General features: G+C 37.3%; 1 protein-coding gene across 1 annotated transcript in view; it reads left to right on the plus strand.

Moving 5' to 3' along the window:
• Gbe1 (glucan (1,4-alpha-), branching enzyme 1) overlaps positions 1 to 18,347 on the plus strand; it is a 255,772-nt gene that overhangs the window by 148,899 nt on the left and 88,526 nt on the right. The window contains exon 8 of the mRNA NM_028803.4: positions 15,459 to 15,574. Within this exon, the coding sequence (NP_083079.1) occupies positions 15,459 to 15,574 (116 nt within the window). The remainder of the gene's footprint in view (positions 1 to 15,458; positions 15,575 to 18,347) is intronic.

Consider the following 18,347-nt stretch of genomic DNA (forward strand, 5'->3'; position numbering starts at 1 on the left):
AACAACTTTGCCTCCCCTACTTCCTATCATAGCTCAGTGAGCAAATAATATAAGTTCATGGATAAAAGCACTTAATATGTTCTGGACCCTCTGAAAATGGTAGTTTTCTCTTCTTTCTTCATCCAGTGTTCATCTTCAATGAACGAGCTGAGTCACATTAACAAGTTAAGAAATATCGTGACTGACAGTTATTTCATGCTGTGTGTTGTTTGGAGTTCATGCTGTGGAGGAGTCTGAAATGTTCACAGTGATAGTTCAGCCTGTCAGTTAAAACCAGAAAATATTACAAAACTGACCACTGACCTTTCGAGAAGCTTGGAAAAGTATTGAAGGTATAGTCTCAGGGAAACAAGTCTGAAAGAAAGAGAGACACTGTTTTATGGATAAGCAGTTTTCCTTTTCAAAAAACATTTTATTGATTTCTTTTACGTGTGTGGATGGGTGAGACCCACAGGTACCATCTATGGCATGTGGAGGTCAGAGGACCACTTGTAGGGATGCATTTTTCTCCTTCCTCCTGTGGGTTGCAGGATTGAACTCTCATATTCACTCTGGGCTGTGTGTTTCTTGACCTACTGAGCCTTCCCACCAATCTAAATAGGCAGCTTCCTATTTAAAATGTATGTTTTTAAACAAAGTATTCCACAATGTGAGGTTTAAATTAAAGAGGCACTGGCAGATTTTAGGCTGTAACACCTTCCTATGTTTCCCTGGGCAAACAGACCTAGCCTGAAACAGTGCTTGTGGGACCAGAGGCCAAATGATTTAGACAGTGTCTCCCTTAGTGGAAACATTGGCTTCACCCAAGCATGGTGAAGATTGAACCAGAAAACACTGTGGATGCTTGTATGTGTAGGAACATGCTGATATCTAACAAACACTGTGGGATTTCCTAAATTTTTAGGATCAAAACTTAACATTGGTAAACATAGCAGATTTCATTCTAAGGGCATTGAGGAGCCAATAAAAATTAATTAGATGCATATGATTTTTAAGCCGAGCATACACTTTGAAAAACAAACTTTTATGAACATGCATTCACTTATTAAGTAAGCTAAAGACAGAAATACTTAAGTTTAAATAATTAAAATTAGAGTATGAAAATTAAGAAAAAGCAAATAAAATACTAGTGTGCATCACAATATTGTTTAAATGCCACCTTCATCAGAGGCAAATAACGTTTCTCTACGTTTAGAAAACTGTGGATGATAATGATCTAAATACAGAGGAAAAAAAAAGACCAAGAATAAACAAAACTTGTCTTTCTTTCCTTTTGAATAAAATAAGAAGGAATTATGAATTTCAAATGCATCTTCAGTGTGTGAGGTATGAGCAGCTTTTATTCCCCCCTCCCCCTCTGTGTGTGTGTGTGTGTGTGTGTGTGTGTGTATGTGTGTGTATGTGTGTGTGCATACTTTTCCAGACTAAAATGTATGATCTGAAAATGTTAGCATTGCATAGATTTTTATAGTGGAACATGAGAAGGCCTTATTTCTGTTTTTGTGCCTCCGGTCATTTCTTCATTTTGCAAGTGTTTACTGAGTTGTCTCAGTACCAGAGTACTCTGCACACTCTGAGATATGACAAAATATAATACAATACCAAAATACAATAGCTGTTTGGTCAGCAGAAATTTATTACTTGAAAGAAGACTGTAATGTATCAGTTTGTAAAGCAGGCTATAGAATGGTATATAATTGTTGTATAGAAGAGAAGAGGTTGGTAAACAGAAAATAACCATAACAAACGTATGTGATAAATCATAAATGAGAGCATGGGATTGGTAGAAAACTAAGAATTCATAGATATATGATGGCATGAAATATGATTGACATTGAAGTGGGACTCTGCTGTAAGTATAGAGAATTCTAAGCTGAGGGATAGCCAGTAAGAATTGGTAAGTGGGAGTAGCTTAGTTGTGTTTCACACACAGAAAGGGGACCACTGTGGCTAGTGCTTAGTGGATAATGTATTCTCATAGTACGCTATGGAAACCAGACTAGCATGGACTCTGGTAGCGAGTCTGTTAAGTAGTTAATAAGTGACTTTGTTTAGCATGATAGGCATATTCTACCAGAGCATATCACAAGGTCAGAGCATGCCAAGTAGACATCATTATTCTTAACCAGGACATATACTGCACATCTGTAAGAGCCAGGGCATAGGTGGAATAGCAATTTGATGAGACGTTTCTCATATATTCCCAGGCATCTTAGTACTTGGTCTATAGCTGGTGACACTGTAGGAGTAGGTTTAGGAGGTGTGGGCTGTCTGGAGTAATATGCCGCTAGGGGTTGGCTTGGAGGATTCAAAGCTGTGCACATTTTCCAGTGTGATTTCTCTGTTTCTTGGTTCTGGTTACGCGGTGATTTGTCAGCTGTTCTTCCAACACATGCTGGTGATCACTTCCAGACTTCCATGTTGCTACACAGATAGACTCTTAACTTTCTGGATCTATAAGTTCAAAATAAACCATCCCTTCTCTAAGTCATCTTGGTTATGGCACGAGAAAGGTGACTGATACAGATGATAATATAAAGTACCTTCTGGGTAGCTTTGGTAATTCATGATATAAATTTAATGTTTTATATCTATTGTAATATTTATATAATTCATATATTATTACATAATTATATAATATACAACATGCACACATACATACAAACACATACACACACGTGCGCGCACGCACACACACACACACACACACACACACACACACATATCCAAAACATACCATGGAACTAAGAAACAAAATCCTTAAAGGAAGTTCATTTCAGAAGTTACCTTCTGTATTTTACCTTATGACCCACATAGTGAGGAAGATAACCTTCTCTCATTAGTCCTGTATTTCTAATACTAAAGTCACGCTGGTTTCTAATGTATTGCTTTATGTATTGCAAATAGTTTAATTTTTATTCCAGGATGCATTTGTGCACCTTTTACTATTATGTTTCTTTAAATTGTCTTCCATGGTAGATTTGTATTTTAGCCAACTGTCATCCGTATCATAAGATATCTGGGATCAAATTGTTTTTTATCACATTCTAGATATGTAGCCATGTGAAAACTAAACATTGATACTGGTACAACTCATAATTTGTATTGCCTGGAGAGCAAAATATATGACCCCTGTGCCAAGGCTGGCCCATGGCTTGCTTTTGTAAATACTTGCTACTTTACATTTGACCATGACTTCCTTTCCTTGATATCAACAGACCCTGAGTCATTTATCATAAATCAAGACCTCCAGCAGTCCTCCATGCCTGGGATGTTTATTTACTGCTTGTACAAGAGAAGTTTATTGACCCTTGTCATGATTTGTACTTCTGAGAGTCATCATGGGAATTACATAATTAGTCATGCAAAACACTCATTACAAAGTGTAATCATTTAGTAAGCATTTATTATTTATCACTATTTTAACATCACCTAATCAGATCAGATTAGTTTGTAAAGGTGCACTATCGTTTTTATGTATTTTCACATATTGATGGAATAAAAAAACACCCAAGCTTCATGGCTATATTTTTAGCAGTAGTATTTATTCTGTTGACACATGACATTTCTACATTAACATAATTCCAGGATGTTGGAAGTTCTGCTTTGCCCATAAAAATCCTTGGTATAGAACTCATATATATGTAAAAGCTCTTGATTATATTTGATCAATATGGATGATTTTTAAAAATTAATCATTGAAGAGCTCTTTGAAAAATCCAGGCAGCAATGCGCAAATGCAAAATTTATAAATGGAACAAACAAAAAGAAGGCGAAGATTCCTCCAGGACCCTGAACGTTCACAGCTCTGCCCTTCTGTTCTCCTCAGCAGAGACTTAAGGAAACATTTGGGAAAATGTTCAATATTTAATCATAAGCATTCTTATCTGGGGTAGGCTATACATGCAGGCCGGTGTGAACTTTAACTGCGACCTAGCCATACAACTGTGGTTTTAGTTGCAAGGTACATTTGCGTGAATGTCCATGTGTGTTAGAACTTCTAATAGAAAGATGTGTTCATTAGTAAGAAAGGAAGATTAGTGAAGATCTTAATGATTTTCCTTTTGCCCGTGGTAAAGATGTTGTGAAGTTCCTGATTTAGAATTTACCTTTTCTACATTTGCCTTCATGAGAGTATAGAAAGCTATCGAGAAACCAAATGCCACACCTTCTGTCAAAAATCAATTTTCTGAGGTTTGGCCAGATTACTTGTTCTTGAGAACTTTGGCAAAAACTTGCTACAATATGGTTATTAATCTTAATTCAGTGTACTATATAAAGAAGATACGTTTTTCTCAAATTTTCTAACTAATTTCTTACTCAGTTTTTCTTCCTGAGGTTAGCTCTCTCAATTCCACATCGACTAATCAGGGATGCTCTTGTACATTTCCCTCATATAATGCTCATTGTTCATGTGTGATTTACCTCGGGAGACAAGGAGTTTTGTTGATTGCAATTTTCTTTTTTTCTATGTATGTCTCTATAAAGTATTGTAATTAATGTAATTTTAGTTTTGTCCCCTGCTTCTCAGTTTTAAGGCTATGTTTTCAAAAAGCTTTTATTTGGCATCTATTTTTAAAACTGCATGTGAATTATTAATTTATGGCAGATCATTTAGGCTTAAATTAACAGAAAAGTGGCACAGAAGCCAGTTCCCATCGCAAGGCACTCATGAGGAAGGGAACAGGGACTTGCTCACATAAAGGTTGGCTTGCAGTGGCCAGATGCCCAGAATTGTGGGAAAACTTTATGATGGTGTTTAGGGATGGGTAGGTATTCAGTAGGAGAAAAACAGAGGAGGAATCTGATATTTGTCTTTTATATGATATTTTTGCTTTAGATTCTATGGGTATATGTAGGTCAAAGTATTTAGTCCATATTCTGAGACCAAGTGTTCTTGAGTTTGAATTCAGTCTAAATTTAACTTCATGAGATTATACAAAATTATAGGGAAACCAATCTTCATGCTTTCTGTCACAAATCATGCCTCTGTGGTTTAGACAGGCCATTTGTTCCCTATGAACTTTGTTAAATTTGCTAGAATATGGTCTTTACTCTTAATTCAGTACTTTCTCTTTGTGAATTAGAAGTACTAAGATCATTTTCATAAAGGTAAATACGGCATAAGTTTCTCTTGAACAACATTAAGCTTGGTTCCTAGATATCTTTATTTTTACAGATCCTTACTAACACACACACACACACACACACACACACACACACACACACACACACAGAGAGAGAGAGAGAGAGAGAGAGAGAGAGAGAGAGAGAGAGCCCCCAGAGTCCTTCTCTCTCACACATACATATACAGACACACACAGAGATGCACAGGCACACACACACACACACACACACACACACACACACACACACACACATTCAGAGTCCTTCTCCCATGAGCACACACTCACCCACTCACTCAATGGAATCAAAAAATAAAAATAAATAAGGAAGAAAAGAGGAAAGAAAAATAGCTTATAAACAGGCCAATAAGAGAGTAAGAGATCTGCAGAAAAATCCTCTGTCTTATGGGTGGATGCTGTTTTGATCCATATTTATCTCTGCCAATCCATCTTTTGAAATGGAATTTCTTAAATATAAGTAAATAATCATTTTGTACCTAATTATACAGTAATAACATAATAAGGAATTACCAAGTTAAGACATTTCTAAAATGAAAATACTGTAAAAGTTCATTTAAATATCTTATTCTTATTAGAAGTAAAGTGAAATGAAAAGTGAAAATGTATATGAATATTTAATTTCCTCCAATTTTACCTTTAACACTAGTCTGTAAAAGCTAATTACTAAGTAAAATATATATCTTTCTACATATATAATCAAGTAGGTTGAGGATTTTTAATAATGATTAGAAAAACACATGTTTTCTTGCTGCCTATATGTACCTACCTAATCTATACTGATTCATCCTAAGAAGAACAATATTTTGCTAGCACTGCCCCTGTAAATTTCCACAGAATACCTCAGCTGGGTCTGAGTAAATGTTATGAATTTAATGAAACATAGAAGCTTTGCTTGGTTTTTGGAAAAGATGGTGACAAAGTTTTTCCAAGATTTAAAAGTGTGTGTTAATGCATGTGTGTGTGTGTGTGTGTGTGTGTGTGTGTGTGTGTGTGTGTGTTTGTGTCCGCATGCACACGCGCGCGCATGCCTGTGCACATACATATGCAAGCAGAGGTGTTTGTGTATGAACGTGTGTGCATATGTGTGTGCTTGTGTGCACTTAGGTTCTTAGGTGTGTGCACTTATCTTTACAGGACTGTAGAGGCCAGAGGATGGTGCTAGTTGTCTTTCAGTGTCTTTCTCAATCGCCCCCTGCCTTAGTTTTTGAGACAGGTTCTCTCACAGAACCTGAAGATGGGATCTGTTAGACTGGCTGGTCAGTAAGCCCCAGGGATCCTCTTGTCTCTGCCTCTTATACCTCTGTGCCTTTGGGCCAGGTCCTCTGTATGGATGTTAGGGATCTGAACTTAGAACCCCATGTTTGCTCAGCAAGAACTTACCAACCAACTGTCTACCTAGTTCCTTAAGTTTATTTTACGAACAAAGATGTGCTGAAAAATGACCTTTGGCAACAAACTTTGTTCAGAATATAAATGACAGGAATCGTTTTAAGTGCTTGTGTTTAAAAATAATAATGAATTAATCACCCTAGGCATTCATTAATAGAGTGGATAGTTTGTTGACTCACAGTACATCTTTCTATCAGGACATTAGCTTTCTCTTACCTGGCCCTTGCTGATCCATTGTTACTTCTGCCATAGTGCATAGGGGCCCGCAGCATGTGCTTGTATATACAGACATACTCGCATACTCATGTTTGCACAGCATACACATGTACAGAAGCAGTCTCCTACAAGTTTGCTTTTTTTAACTCTTCCTAGGGCAGGCAATATATAGTATATTAGAGAAAAATAAAACTTGAAAAACTTTTGAGTATTTTTAGGATAGGTTAAGATGGAAGCATTTAGGGAACAAATTTAACAGTATGCTATTCTATATTATTTATTTATTTGTCAAAGTAGACCTGCATTCCTGTTGTGGTAGTACGTATGATTAACCCCAGCAGTGTAGAGGCAAAACTGGCAGATCTCTGTGAGCTCAAGTCCAGAATTGTCTACATACAAGTTTCAGGAATCCTGTCTTGGTAACTGTCAAACAAAAAAGAATACTATTTTTGACTTCAGGCCACTTAGTTAGAAGCAATTTTTATGCTACTTACTATAAGCAAAGTATAACCTAGGTCTAGAAAGATTATTATTTTACAATAATTTGCAATATTAGGGGTCACTGGGTATAATCTTACAAAACACTTTGGTAGTTTATATTGTCCAGATGATAAATACAAATCAGAAATGTCCAGTCAAAATTTAGTATAATTTTTTTCTCTTTCAAAGTATATATTATACACTTTTAGTATTACATGTATATCAAAACTTTATGGTCATGTCATTTTTTTATCTTATTTGCTGAATTTATAGTACAAAGCTTAAGTGAAATACATCAGTGTATTCACATAATTTTAAAAAGTGGTATGTTTTTAGATACACAGTTTTCATGGATGGTATATTAAGAGTATTGTTACAGTGACATTTAGTGTAATTTGCTGTTTTGGGCAGATGTATTACCTTTCATATGAATAAAAAATGGCCTCTCCACCCCTAGCTAAGTCAGTGTTGCTAGTTTATGACTTCTGGGGGTGGAACAGTCAATTTTCATTAAGGGCATAGTCTCTGGTAGGTGAACCATTCATTCTCCAATGGTGTCCCTACAGCCATGAGTATACAAGTGGCTCAAATTAGACCCAGCCAATTATAAAAATGTAAAAGAGGCATCTATTGAGTCTTCATAGGATCAAGGGCCTCTCCTCCCATTGATTCCTGACAAGGCCATCCTCTGCTACATATGCAACTGGAGCCATGGGTCCCTCCATGTGCACTCTTTGGTTGGTAGCTTAGTCTCTGGGAGCTCGGGGGTGGGGTGGGGGGATCCGGTTGTTTGATATTATTGTTCTTCCTATGGGATTGCAAAGCCCTTCAGTTCCTTCAGTCCTTTCTCTAACTCCTCCATTGGGGAAGTCGTGCTCAGTCCAATGGTTTACTGCAAGTATCTACCTCTGTATTTGTAAGGCTCTGGCAGGGCCTCTAGATGCCTCAGTGTAGGGAAATCGAGGGCGGGGAGGTAGGAGTGGGTGGGCAGGTGGAGGAACACACTCATACAAGCAGGTGGAGAATGGATGAGATGGGGGGGTTTCCGGGAGGGGAGGGACCGAGAAAGGTGATAACATTGGAAATGTAAATAAAGAAAATATCCAATAAAAAATGTAAAAGAGGATAGAAAGTTGAGGGGCCCTGGACAGTGGCAATTGGATCTAGGAAAATTATGTGGGTGGATATTGGGTAAATACTATTAAATTACTCTGTGCAGATGTATCAATTTCCCAAATAATAAAATATTATGCTACAAAGAAAGAAAAAGAAAAATCTCAGAGAACCGTGTTTCCTCAAGTCTACTCAGTTGCCTTAGTTTTGAATTTTAAATACAAATCAAAACATCAAGAATTTTGATTCATGCTTTTATGATTTATTCTTAAATAGCTGTGTATCCACATGGCCTGAAGAACAGCTAAGACCAGTAGGCTATCTTTGTTTTTGTGTGACTTAGCCACTGTTTAATAATATTTTATAGTTATTAGTATATCACATTAATACATTTAGCAACATCTGTTGACCTAAGTTGCTTATTTTGAAAACTTTATACATTATTCTAGAACACAAATAAATAGGACATTAGGCAAATAGATTTGAGTTACAAAATGTGATTTAATTAAATAAATGTCATTATGTCTGATTACACTTGCTTGCCAAGAAAATTTGGCTGTGTTTTATTTCATTAGAAAGTTTATTGGCAGACTGTGAGACAATCAACAATTTTGAGTTTACAGATATTTTCTAAAAATCTTAATATTGGAATTATCTGTGCATGACAAAAATTTCCTTAATAAATCTCATTACTTGATTAGAGACTGATGGTTCCAACCATCTAAACCGATTGGAATCCTGGTTATTTTGATTGCTTGCTATTCTTAAGTGTATAGATCATCATCTATGCGTTCAGTTTAAATGTGAGATATGTATGATTTAACATTGCAGTAGCTGATGAGTAACAAGAACGCCAGCTTGGCTTCTATACATTTTTTCTGGATCTTTTTCTTGATTTTTAAAGCTAAATATTTAAAACAAATGTCTAAAACCATGTTTAAGCTTCATTTAAGTGAAATCGCGATGAGTTACTCAAATAAGAGAAGGTAGGATTCATTCGTGTATGGATAGTTTGATGTATGAGAGCAATAACTGAATTTCACCCCCTCTCTAGTGCTTTTATGCTGGCCACTGAGATACATTGGCACAGACTAAAGAGCACTATCTAGTACTTGTGATGGTGAAGACATTATGTTTCATCACCATGGCTGATCAGGGCAGGGTCAAAAGCCTTACATCATGAAGATAATCTGATAGTCAAAGCCCGACCTTACACGTTGAAACACTCCAGAGCAATACTGGGAAATTCTCCTTTATATCTTTATGGGCTTCTACTCGACTGGATATATGAACTGAGTTACGAGCTGTCTGAAGACATTTTGAGGTAGAAAGAAGTTAATTGAAATTTTTCTCCTATCATTTGCCAGACACTTTCTAGTCTGTGACTCAAGGAAACCATTCAGTTGAAAAGAGTGAGTTCACTTATGTACCCAGAAAGCGTACAAGCCCCACCCCCTTTCCTCTCTACTCTAGAGAGATAGAAGAAATAGAAATTTTCATTACTAAATTTGAAAATTCTAGACACATAGGATAAGTTATCCTTCATAAATCTCTATAGTCAGTCATGACATATTCATTTAAACTTGTCCAAGTGGTCCACTGAGAATACAGATTGTAGATTTCACAGACTAGTCCATTCCTGTGTGACAATAATGTCTTCACTGCCCATATGAATGCTGGGAAGGTTAGTTCAGAACCTCACCTAGATATTTAAAGTCCCTTTGATTGATCTTGGTGTCTGCATATCTTTAAACTGTTATTAAATAATGCTTGCTTTTCCACCCAGAGTAGTATCCCTAATTATTTAATACTTATCTAGTCAAAGTTAGGTTTTGGTCCTGTAGAGCAAAAGAAAATGACATAATTCACAAATAAGATGGTTGTCTTGAGAAACACCTGCTGGCAAGACTAGCCTTGCGTTATTGACTAAAATTCAATGTTTAGGAAGGGTTTTACTGTTTCTAGGACTAGGAGCTGAGTCTATTTGTATATTCTCTGTACAATGTGATTATGTTGAACAGCTGCTTTTTTTATTTGTAGATGTCTAGACGTCATATGTACTGTGACACTGGGTCCTTGAACACAACCTGCATATATTTGGTATTGATTTAACTTGGATGATGCCAAGCAAACCATTTCCCTGGCTGAGACTGTTTTATATATTTATGGTACAAACATCTTGGCTATCCATCAGTGTGTCTATATTCTACATCTTCTGCTGAAGCTCATTCTTCACTCTTTGAACTTTGCAGGTGGTCTTTAGAACTCCCGAATCCATTCTCTTATAATTTGGGCTCAGTGAACTGAGATAAATGGTTTTATGTAATAAGCAAATGCATATTCTATATCAAGTTGAATGTTTACATATTAAAGCCAAACATAAAGAAAGCCACATCTTCATCCTGGTACCATAGTAACAGTGAGTTCTACATTCGGCACATGCAAATACACGAGCTTGGGTACTTGGTCTGTAGACTCATTATTCTCCCTGATTCTCTCTGTGAACTTCTCTAATTCCCGACTTACTGACCTGAGCATAATCAATATGTTTCAACTTAGTTTCACCAGGCCAGTGAATTTATTGTCTAGATGTGTCATGGTAAGATAATACACACATCTGGACCACAGTAATGGGGCATTCTTTAAAAGTTTGCTTTTCTTTTATATCCGATTGTCTTTGGACCCCATTTCTCATGCAACAAAAATCAACTATTTGTAAAATGTTAGTCATATAAAGCTAATTACTTTTGTTTAACTGCTCCTAGTAATATAGTATCAATAGTGAAAAATCTAGTATTAATAATCTTGTATTCATAATGTAATAATCTAGCTGTAAATGTTTACAGAAATGTAACAGTACTCTGTCTCTGTCTATCTGTCTCTCTCTGTCTCTTTGTTTCTCTGTCTCTCTCTTCCATGTATGTGTGTATGTGTCTGTGTGTATTCACTAGTATGATGATTAAACATATGTATGTATGTTCATATACTTTGAAGCTAGAAGAAAACCTCAGGCATTCTTCCTCAGATATTTTCTCTTTGTTTTTGAGACGGGCTATTTCACTGGCCTGTGGCTCCTGATGTAGAGAGAAGCTGAGGCATAGGCATCCCCCTTGTTTGCCTCCCATCCTCTCAGATTACTGTCATGTGCCATGGCACCTGTCTATTTTACATTGGTTCTGCCACTGAACCCAGTTCCTCTTGCTTGTACCAAGCACTTTACCAACTAAGCTATCTAGCATACCCCAGAGACTTAATTTCTCGACTTTTGCTTTCTGTTTGCTTCTCTTAACTTTAAATTTTTGCATCTGAGATCTTTCTTTTGAGCTTATTGTCTGTGTCTGTTATTTTGTAGGAGACACAAAATTTAATTTTATCAATGATTCTTAAAGTATAATGACATTATTTTGAAGCCAACATAAATTTGATTTATCCTTTTTAGATAGATAACGATTCCTTTGTTTTGGGTCAGTACTACTCTAGAAATCTAAAAATTAAATTTACCCTTTGGAAGTTTCTAATTCGATATCCAGTTGTCATTTGCTTAGTTTTGGAATATCACAATATAGGGTTGCTTTTCTTTTTTCTTAATCCATTCAAATACAGTGTCTATGCAAATTGTCATACCCAGACATGCTATTCCTTTTCATATGTTAAAGCACTTTGTTGTTCTTTTTGATCAAGCGATGAATAAGCAAACTATTCTATCAATAGAAATCAGGGTGCCTTTTCTTACTTCTGCCCTTAGTTAAAAATCTGAGCTAGAGAATTGCTTTCTTTTCAGTGATTCACATCCTTTTCCTCTTCCTTTCCAAAATACAATATCAGGTTTTCATTTTCCTTTATCTTTACAGATGTTATAATGCAGTTTATTTGATACGAATTTGTTTTACCTTTGAAATTACTGTTCGTGATTTTTTTTCTCTTGAAATTGATGTTCATTAGTATAAGCCAGTCATATAAATAAGTAGAAGTCTTTAGCATATGGAATGTGAAGGGACAAAGGCTAGGAAGACCTAGAAGGCATTTGCTGCATCTGCATAAATTAAACTTTTGTAAAAAAAAACCTAAGATACTCTTTATCCCACCTCACCTAGAGAATAGTGAATGTCACATAAGGCCTAGGGACAGTTGGTATTGTATTTTTATGGTTTTATATTTTTGTACATCTGTCAAGAGATTTATCATTTAAATAAGTATTTACCCTGAGGTGTCTTATAGTAAAGAAAATGTGTTTAGTTTCAAACAGAAAATGTGGGCTGGAGACATGTCTCAGTTTGTATAAATTCTTGCTCTACAATTATTAGGACCACCGTGTGTCTACCACATTGCAAGCCTGACACTGTACAACAATTCTGGCCCCTTGAGATCTGAAGTTTACTAGCCTCTTTGTGCAGGACAGGGACAGCAGACACAGGCACAAGCACACGTTCCCTCTCCCCTCGTCCTCCCCCTCCCCCTCGCCCTCCCCCTCCCCCCTCTCCCTTCCCCCTCCCATATCCCTCTCCCTCTCCTATATACCTTTCCCATATACCTCTCCCATATACATCTCCCTCTCCCTCTCCCTCCCCCTCCCCATACCCCACTCCCTCTCCCTCTTCTCCCATGTCCCTCTCCTATATCCCTCTCCCATATCCCTCTCCCTCTCCCTCTCCCAGGTCTCTCTTAGGCACACATCTTTTAACAAAATAAAAGTATTTAAATGTAATGACATTATTTTAGATGTATGTATGCTTTGAAAACTGTATTTTCAAACTTATTATCATGCAAAACTATAACAGATTCAAACCCTTTGAAATTTTCATACAGCACTGAACCTTCTTTTAAAACAACTATGGACATGTGTGAGGGTAAAAAAGTATATAGAAAATGTCTCCAAACCCCGTGCTAGTTTTACTGTAAATCAAAAACCTAAAAAAACTAATGCTTACTAAGTTCACTAAAGGATCCCAGAAGTAGATCTGGATATTCCTATACAAAATAATTTGATCATTGCACAATTGTAACATCTCTTTGTGTTGAATTCTGCCTTTTAAAATATGATGATCTTAAACAATAGGGGCTCGAGAGATGATTTAAAGAGGACCTGAGTTAATTGCCAGCACTCCTATAAAACTTGATATAGTGCATCTGTAATTCTAACCCTCCCGAGGCACAGTTTGGAGGACTTCCTTGGCTTGTTTGCTCAGTAGTCTAGCTAGTCAGGAAATTCCATGTTCAGTGATACATCTTATATGTCTTAGACTTTTTTCGGTTGCTATAATGAAATAACAGGACCAGGGAACTTATAAAGAAAGCATTTAATTTGGGGCTTATTATTCTAGAGTGTTAGAGTCCATGACCAACACCGCAAAGAGTATGGCAGCAGGCAGGCAGGCATGATCCTGAAAGCCATCGCTGAAACTTTTATATCTTTGTCACAAGCAGACAGCAGACAGACCTAGCTGGGAATGTTGAATGCTGTTTTTGTTTTAGTTTTAGTTTTTTTTAAAGATTTATTTATTTATTATATGTAAGTACTCTGTAGCTGTCTTCAGACACTCTAGAAGAGGCCATCAGTCTCATTACGGGTGGTTGGGAGCCACCATGTGGTTGCTGTTATTTGACCTCAGGACCTTCAGAAGAGTCAGTGCACTTAACTGCTGAGCCATCTCTAAGCCTGCTTCCAGTGAGACACCTCCCCTTAAGAAGACCACACATCTCAGTCTGTCTCAAACCATTTCAGCAACTGAGGACTAAGAATTCAATTATATAAGCCTATAGAGGCCATTCTTACTCAAATCAAAACGTGGTCCCAAAAGTTAAGATGGAACATTAATTTAGAATTACACATTGTCCATCTGTGAATTCCATTTGGATTTACACACATGGAGCCCATATGTGTATACACTTTCACAAAATAAATGAACATGGCTGGGATAATAAAATTTGAAATTTATCTTTATACACATTTAATCTAAGCTTCTTGAATGTCCAGGTTGTCCTTCATGCACTTATCATTGCTCATTCTTCGGGGTTTACCTTTCCAAATATTTTTCAAATACCCAGTAAGTTTTTAAAGTTCAAGGTAACTTATTTCAAGTAGGTATTGTCATCTGCATTCACCTCTTCCCGAAGGTTAGATTTCTCCTTTTGGAGTTGGTTGTGATAGCTTAATCTCTGCTTCTGTCTGATTATGCTTTAATATGAAGAAGGCTTAAAAATACATAAATTTGTGCTGTGTTAAAGACTTGTATACACAATTACAGCTTTGTCATTAAGCTAAATGAGGTATTAAAGTCTTAAAACTACAGTTGTAATAAGATGGAGAACTCAACCATGGCCGAGCATCTGAAGGAAACCCTAATTGACGTTGCCCTCTCTTCAGTTGTCCGAAATAGATTTGCTTCATGCGGTGTTTTTAATTGAGTAATGCAGTTCTTTTTCCTTCTGCTTTGATGGTTGTGTGGCTCTTTGTTGTATACTTTATGAAACATGTGAATATTTTTATAATTACGTTTTCATTTTTACTTTTATCAAAGGGCATCTAGTAAATGTAATATTATTTATCGTGTGATTAAGTCTTTTTTTTTTTTATCAGTTATTTCTTCTTTGGAATTACAACTGCTTGAAGTTTCAGCCAAGGATTTTAGAAAGATCATCAGTGAAGCCATCTCTCCAATCTATACCTGAAAGAATAGAAAAAAATAAATAACCTCTTCTAATTCTTATAATATAATCCAGGGGGAAAATCTTGATTAAAATTGAGTTATAAGTGGCATTTTCTTTTTCAGCTATATCATCTCTAGGAGCCTTTCTGGTTGTCAAGGGTACAACACTGAACAAGACTGCACAGGCTCCTGCCCTGTAAATCTTTTTTTTTTTTTTTAATATAGTTTTCCTCAGATTTTGAACAACTTTTATGGCTAAAGGGATTTAACTATTATCATTTTACAATGACTTCAAGTATACAAATGGTATTGGATGTTTTCCCGTGCTTTTAGTACGTGTCTCCTGAATATCCTGCTTCTTGAGATATATAGTAAATCCAATCCATAATCCAAACACGTGCTATGTAACAACTAAGGAAAACCTTGGTTGCATTATGCTTAAATGTGTTTTTCTCTAATATTTCAGCTGGGAAGTTTTAAGATTCCTTCTGTCGAACATAAGATGGTGGTTGGAGGAGTACTGCTTTGATGGCTTCCGTTTTGATGGTGTCACCTCTATGCTCTATCATCACCACGGAATGGGTAGGTGCCTGAATCAGATGTGAAGGATGGGTTTCGTTTTTTATTCTTAAGTTGGAGCCTGGCTTGGGGTTCACCTAAGAAAATGGTGTGGCTATTGCTGGCAGCTTCATGTTTAGTTGTCAATTGTCTACATATTTTGGGTAGACATTTCTGCTGCTATCATTTAGTAAGAGGGAAAACTAACATGGGATTTCCATTTTTATCTGTCTTTTAGGAATAAAGGATTAGTAGTAATACATGGCTTTTACAATAAATGTAAAGAAACCATTTACCATAGCACATTTAGGATATATTTGTATTCAAATAGATACAAAAATGATAAGTGAGAATATTTTGTACTTTATACATGTAGAAAACATATATATCATTTACTTGATTTTAATTAAATTGAAGTATTGATCAGGCCATCATTTTAAATGTTGCACAAAATTAAACTCAGAAACATAATTCCCCAAATATGTGATCTGGAAACAATTGATTTTCATTTATATTGTTTTTTTGTTCTTGCTTTTAAGACTGCTGGATATGCTAGACTGACCTCAGACTGCTAATCTTCTCTCTCAGCTTTTTTTCCAGAATGATAAAATTTTAGTTATGGGCTCTCACACCAAAGATCACTATATTCTTTTAAAAAATGCATTTTGGTCATCTACTGCTGGCCATTAGAACTGCCTTTTTTGAAGGGGTTGTGTTCCCTGTACAACTCCATTGGAAGAAACTAATTTTTTTTTCATTTTCAAGTGGGTATTTATTGGAGACGACTTATAGATTAAGATGGATACCCAACACAGCTCTTTGGCATCCTTGAAAGCGAATTGTCTTATAATGTATTCTCACAGCATTTTCTTTTTAACTTTGCAGGTTCTTTGTGAATATATTATGACTTCTGATTTTGAATTTTTATGGACTCTGTGTGTATGAGTGTGTGTGTGTGTGTGTGTGTGTATACATGCGTGTGTGTGTGTGTGTGACTGTGTGTCTCTGTGTATATGATTTTCTTGTACTTATATTTGTTTCCTTCTCTTTGTTGTTTGTTTGCTTTGTCCTATTCTAATTTATTTTGTTTTGTTTTATTCAATCTTAAAATCATTCTTTAGATGTCTCTTTGTTTTCCAAGTTGTGACAGAAAGGGTGTGGATCTGGATGGGAGGGTAGGGGAAGAGTAATTTAGAGGAGTTGGGAGAGTGGATACTATTATCAGAATATAGCATATGAAATTAGGAGAAGGCAGAAAGAATTTGAGGAGGAGGGCAACAGTCTCAATTAATCTGGTTAATACTCAGAGGATCAGAAAATCCTGCAAACCAGTTTCTGTTTAAAAGAAACAAAGAGCATTTTAAAGATACAATTTAATTCTAACTAAATTGCATAGCAGTGAAATAAGTAGTGCAACACTGAAACTGAATGGTGTATGTCAAATTACAATGCATTTCTACCCTATCAGGGAACAGAAAAATGATGGGCCCTGAAACAGTCAGTCATGGGTAGAGGAGGGCCTCAGTGGGCTTACCAGTCACGACTGAACCCTTGCTGTGGATAATGCAAGAAGGAATCACTGCCTATCAGTCTGTACCAGCCCCAACAGGCACAGGCACAGGCACAGGCACAGGCCACAGGCCACAGGCCACAGGCACAGGCACAGGCCACAGGCCACAGGCCACAGGCACAGGCACAGGCACAGGCCACAGGCCACAGGCCACAGGCCACAGGCACAGGCACAGGCACAGGCACAGGCACAGGCCACAGGCCACAGGCCACAGGCCACAGGCCACAGGCCACAGGCACAGGCCACAGGCCACAGGCCACAGGCCACAGGCCACAGGCACAGGCCACAGGCCACAGGCCACAGGCCACAGGCCACAGGCACAGGCCACAGGCCACAGGCCACAGGCCACAGGCCACAGGCCACAGGCCACAGGCCACAGGGCACAGGGCACGGGCACGGGCACGGGCACGGGCACGGGCACGGGCACGGGCACGGACACGGACACGGACACGGACACAGGCACAGGCACAGGCACAGGCACAGGCACAGGCACAGGCACAGGCACAGGCACAGGCACAGACAGAGTCACAGGCAGAGTCGCACAGGCCACAGGCACAGGCACAGGCACAGGCAGTCTCAATCCTGTGGCCAAACAGACAGCTCTGGTTAACCAAATGGTTTACAAACAAAGCCGTGAATCTGGGAAAGGGTCTAGGGACAAAAAGGAATGGCTGGTAGCATGGGAAGGAGATGAGAGAGCAGCAGAGGAGACGGGTCAGGATGCACTCTCCACACATCAAAGAACACATTTAGTTAATACAAATATTGTTTTAATAAGAAGCCAATGTTAGGTTCTAGTTGGCCCCTTAGAGATGAACCAGAGCAAATGTAAACAGCATATTGAAAATTATTATTTACATTAAAGTAGCTGTGATTTGCACACTACAGACTTGCTATGTTGGTGAATACATTAGGCCTCAACTTCTGACAGCCTCCTCTGACCTACTTTTTACTTTGGTTAGAATGAAGTCCTAGCCAAAGCAATTCCACAACAAAAGGAGATCAAGGGGATACAAATTGGAAAGGAAGAAGTCAAAATATCACTTTTTGCACATGATATGATAGTATATATAAGTGACTCTAAAAATTCCACCAGAGAACTCCTAAACCTGATAAACAGCTTCAATGAAGTAGCTGGATATAAAATTAACTCAAACAAATCAATGGCCTTTCTGTACACAAAGGATAAACAGGCTGAGAAAGAAATTAGGGAAACAACACTCTTCT

This window comes from Mus musculus, chromosome 16 (assembly GCF_000001635.26).
Source record: "Mus musculus strain C57BL/6J chromosome 16, GRCm38.p6 C57BL/6J".
NCBI classification, from domain to species: Eukaryota; Metazoa; Chordata; class Mammalia; order Rodentia; family Muridae; genus Mus; species Mus musculus.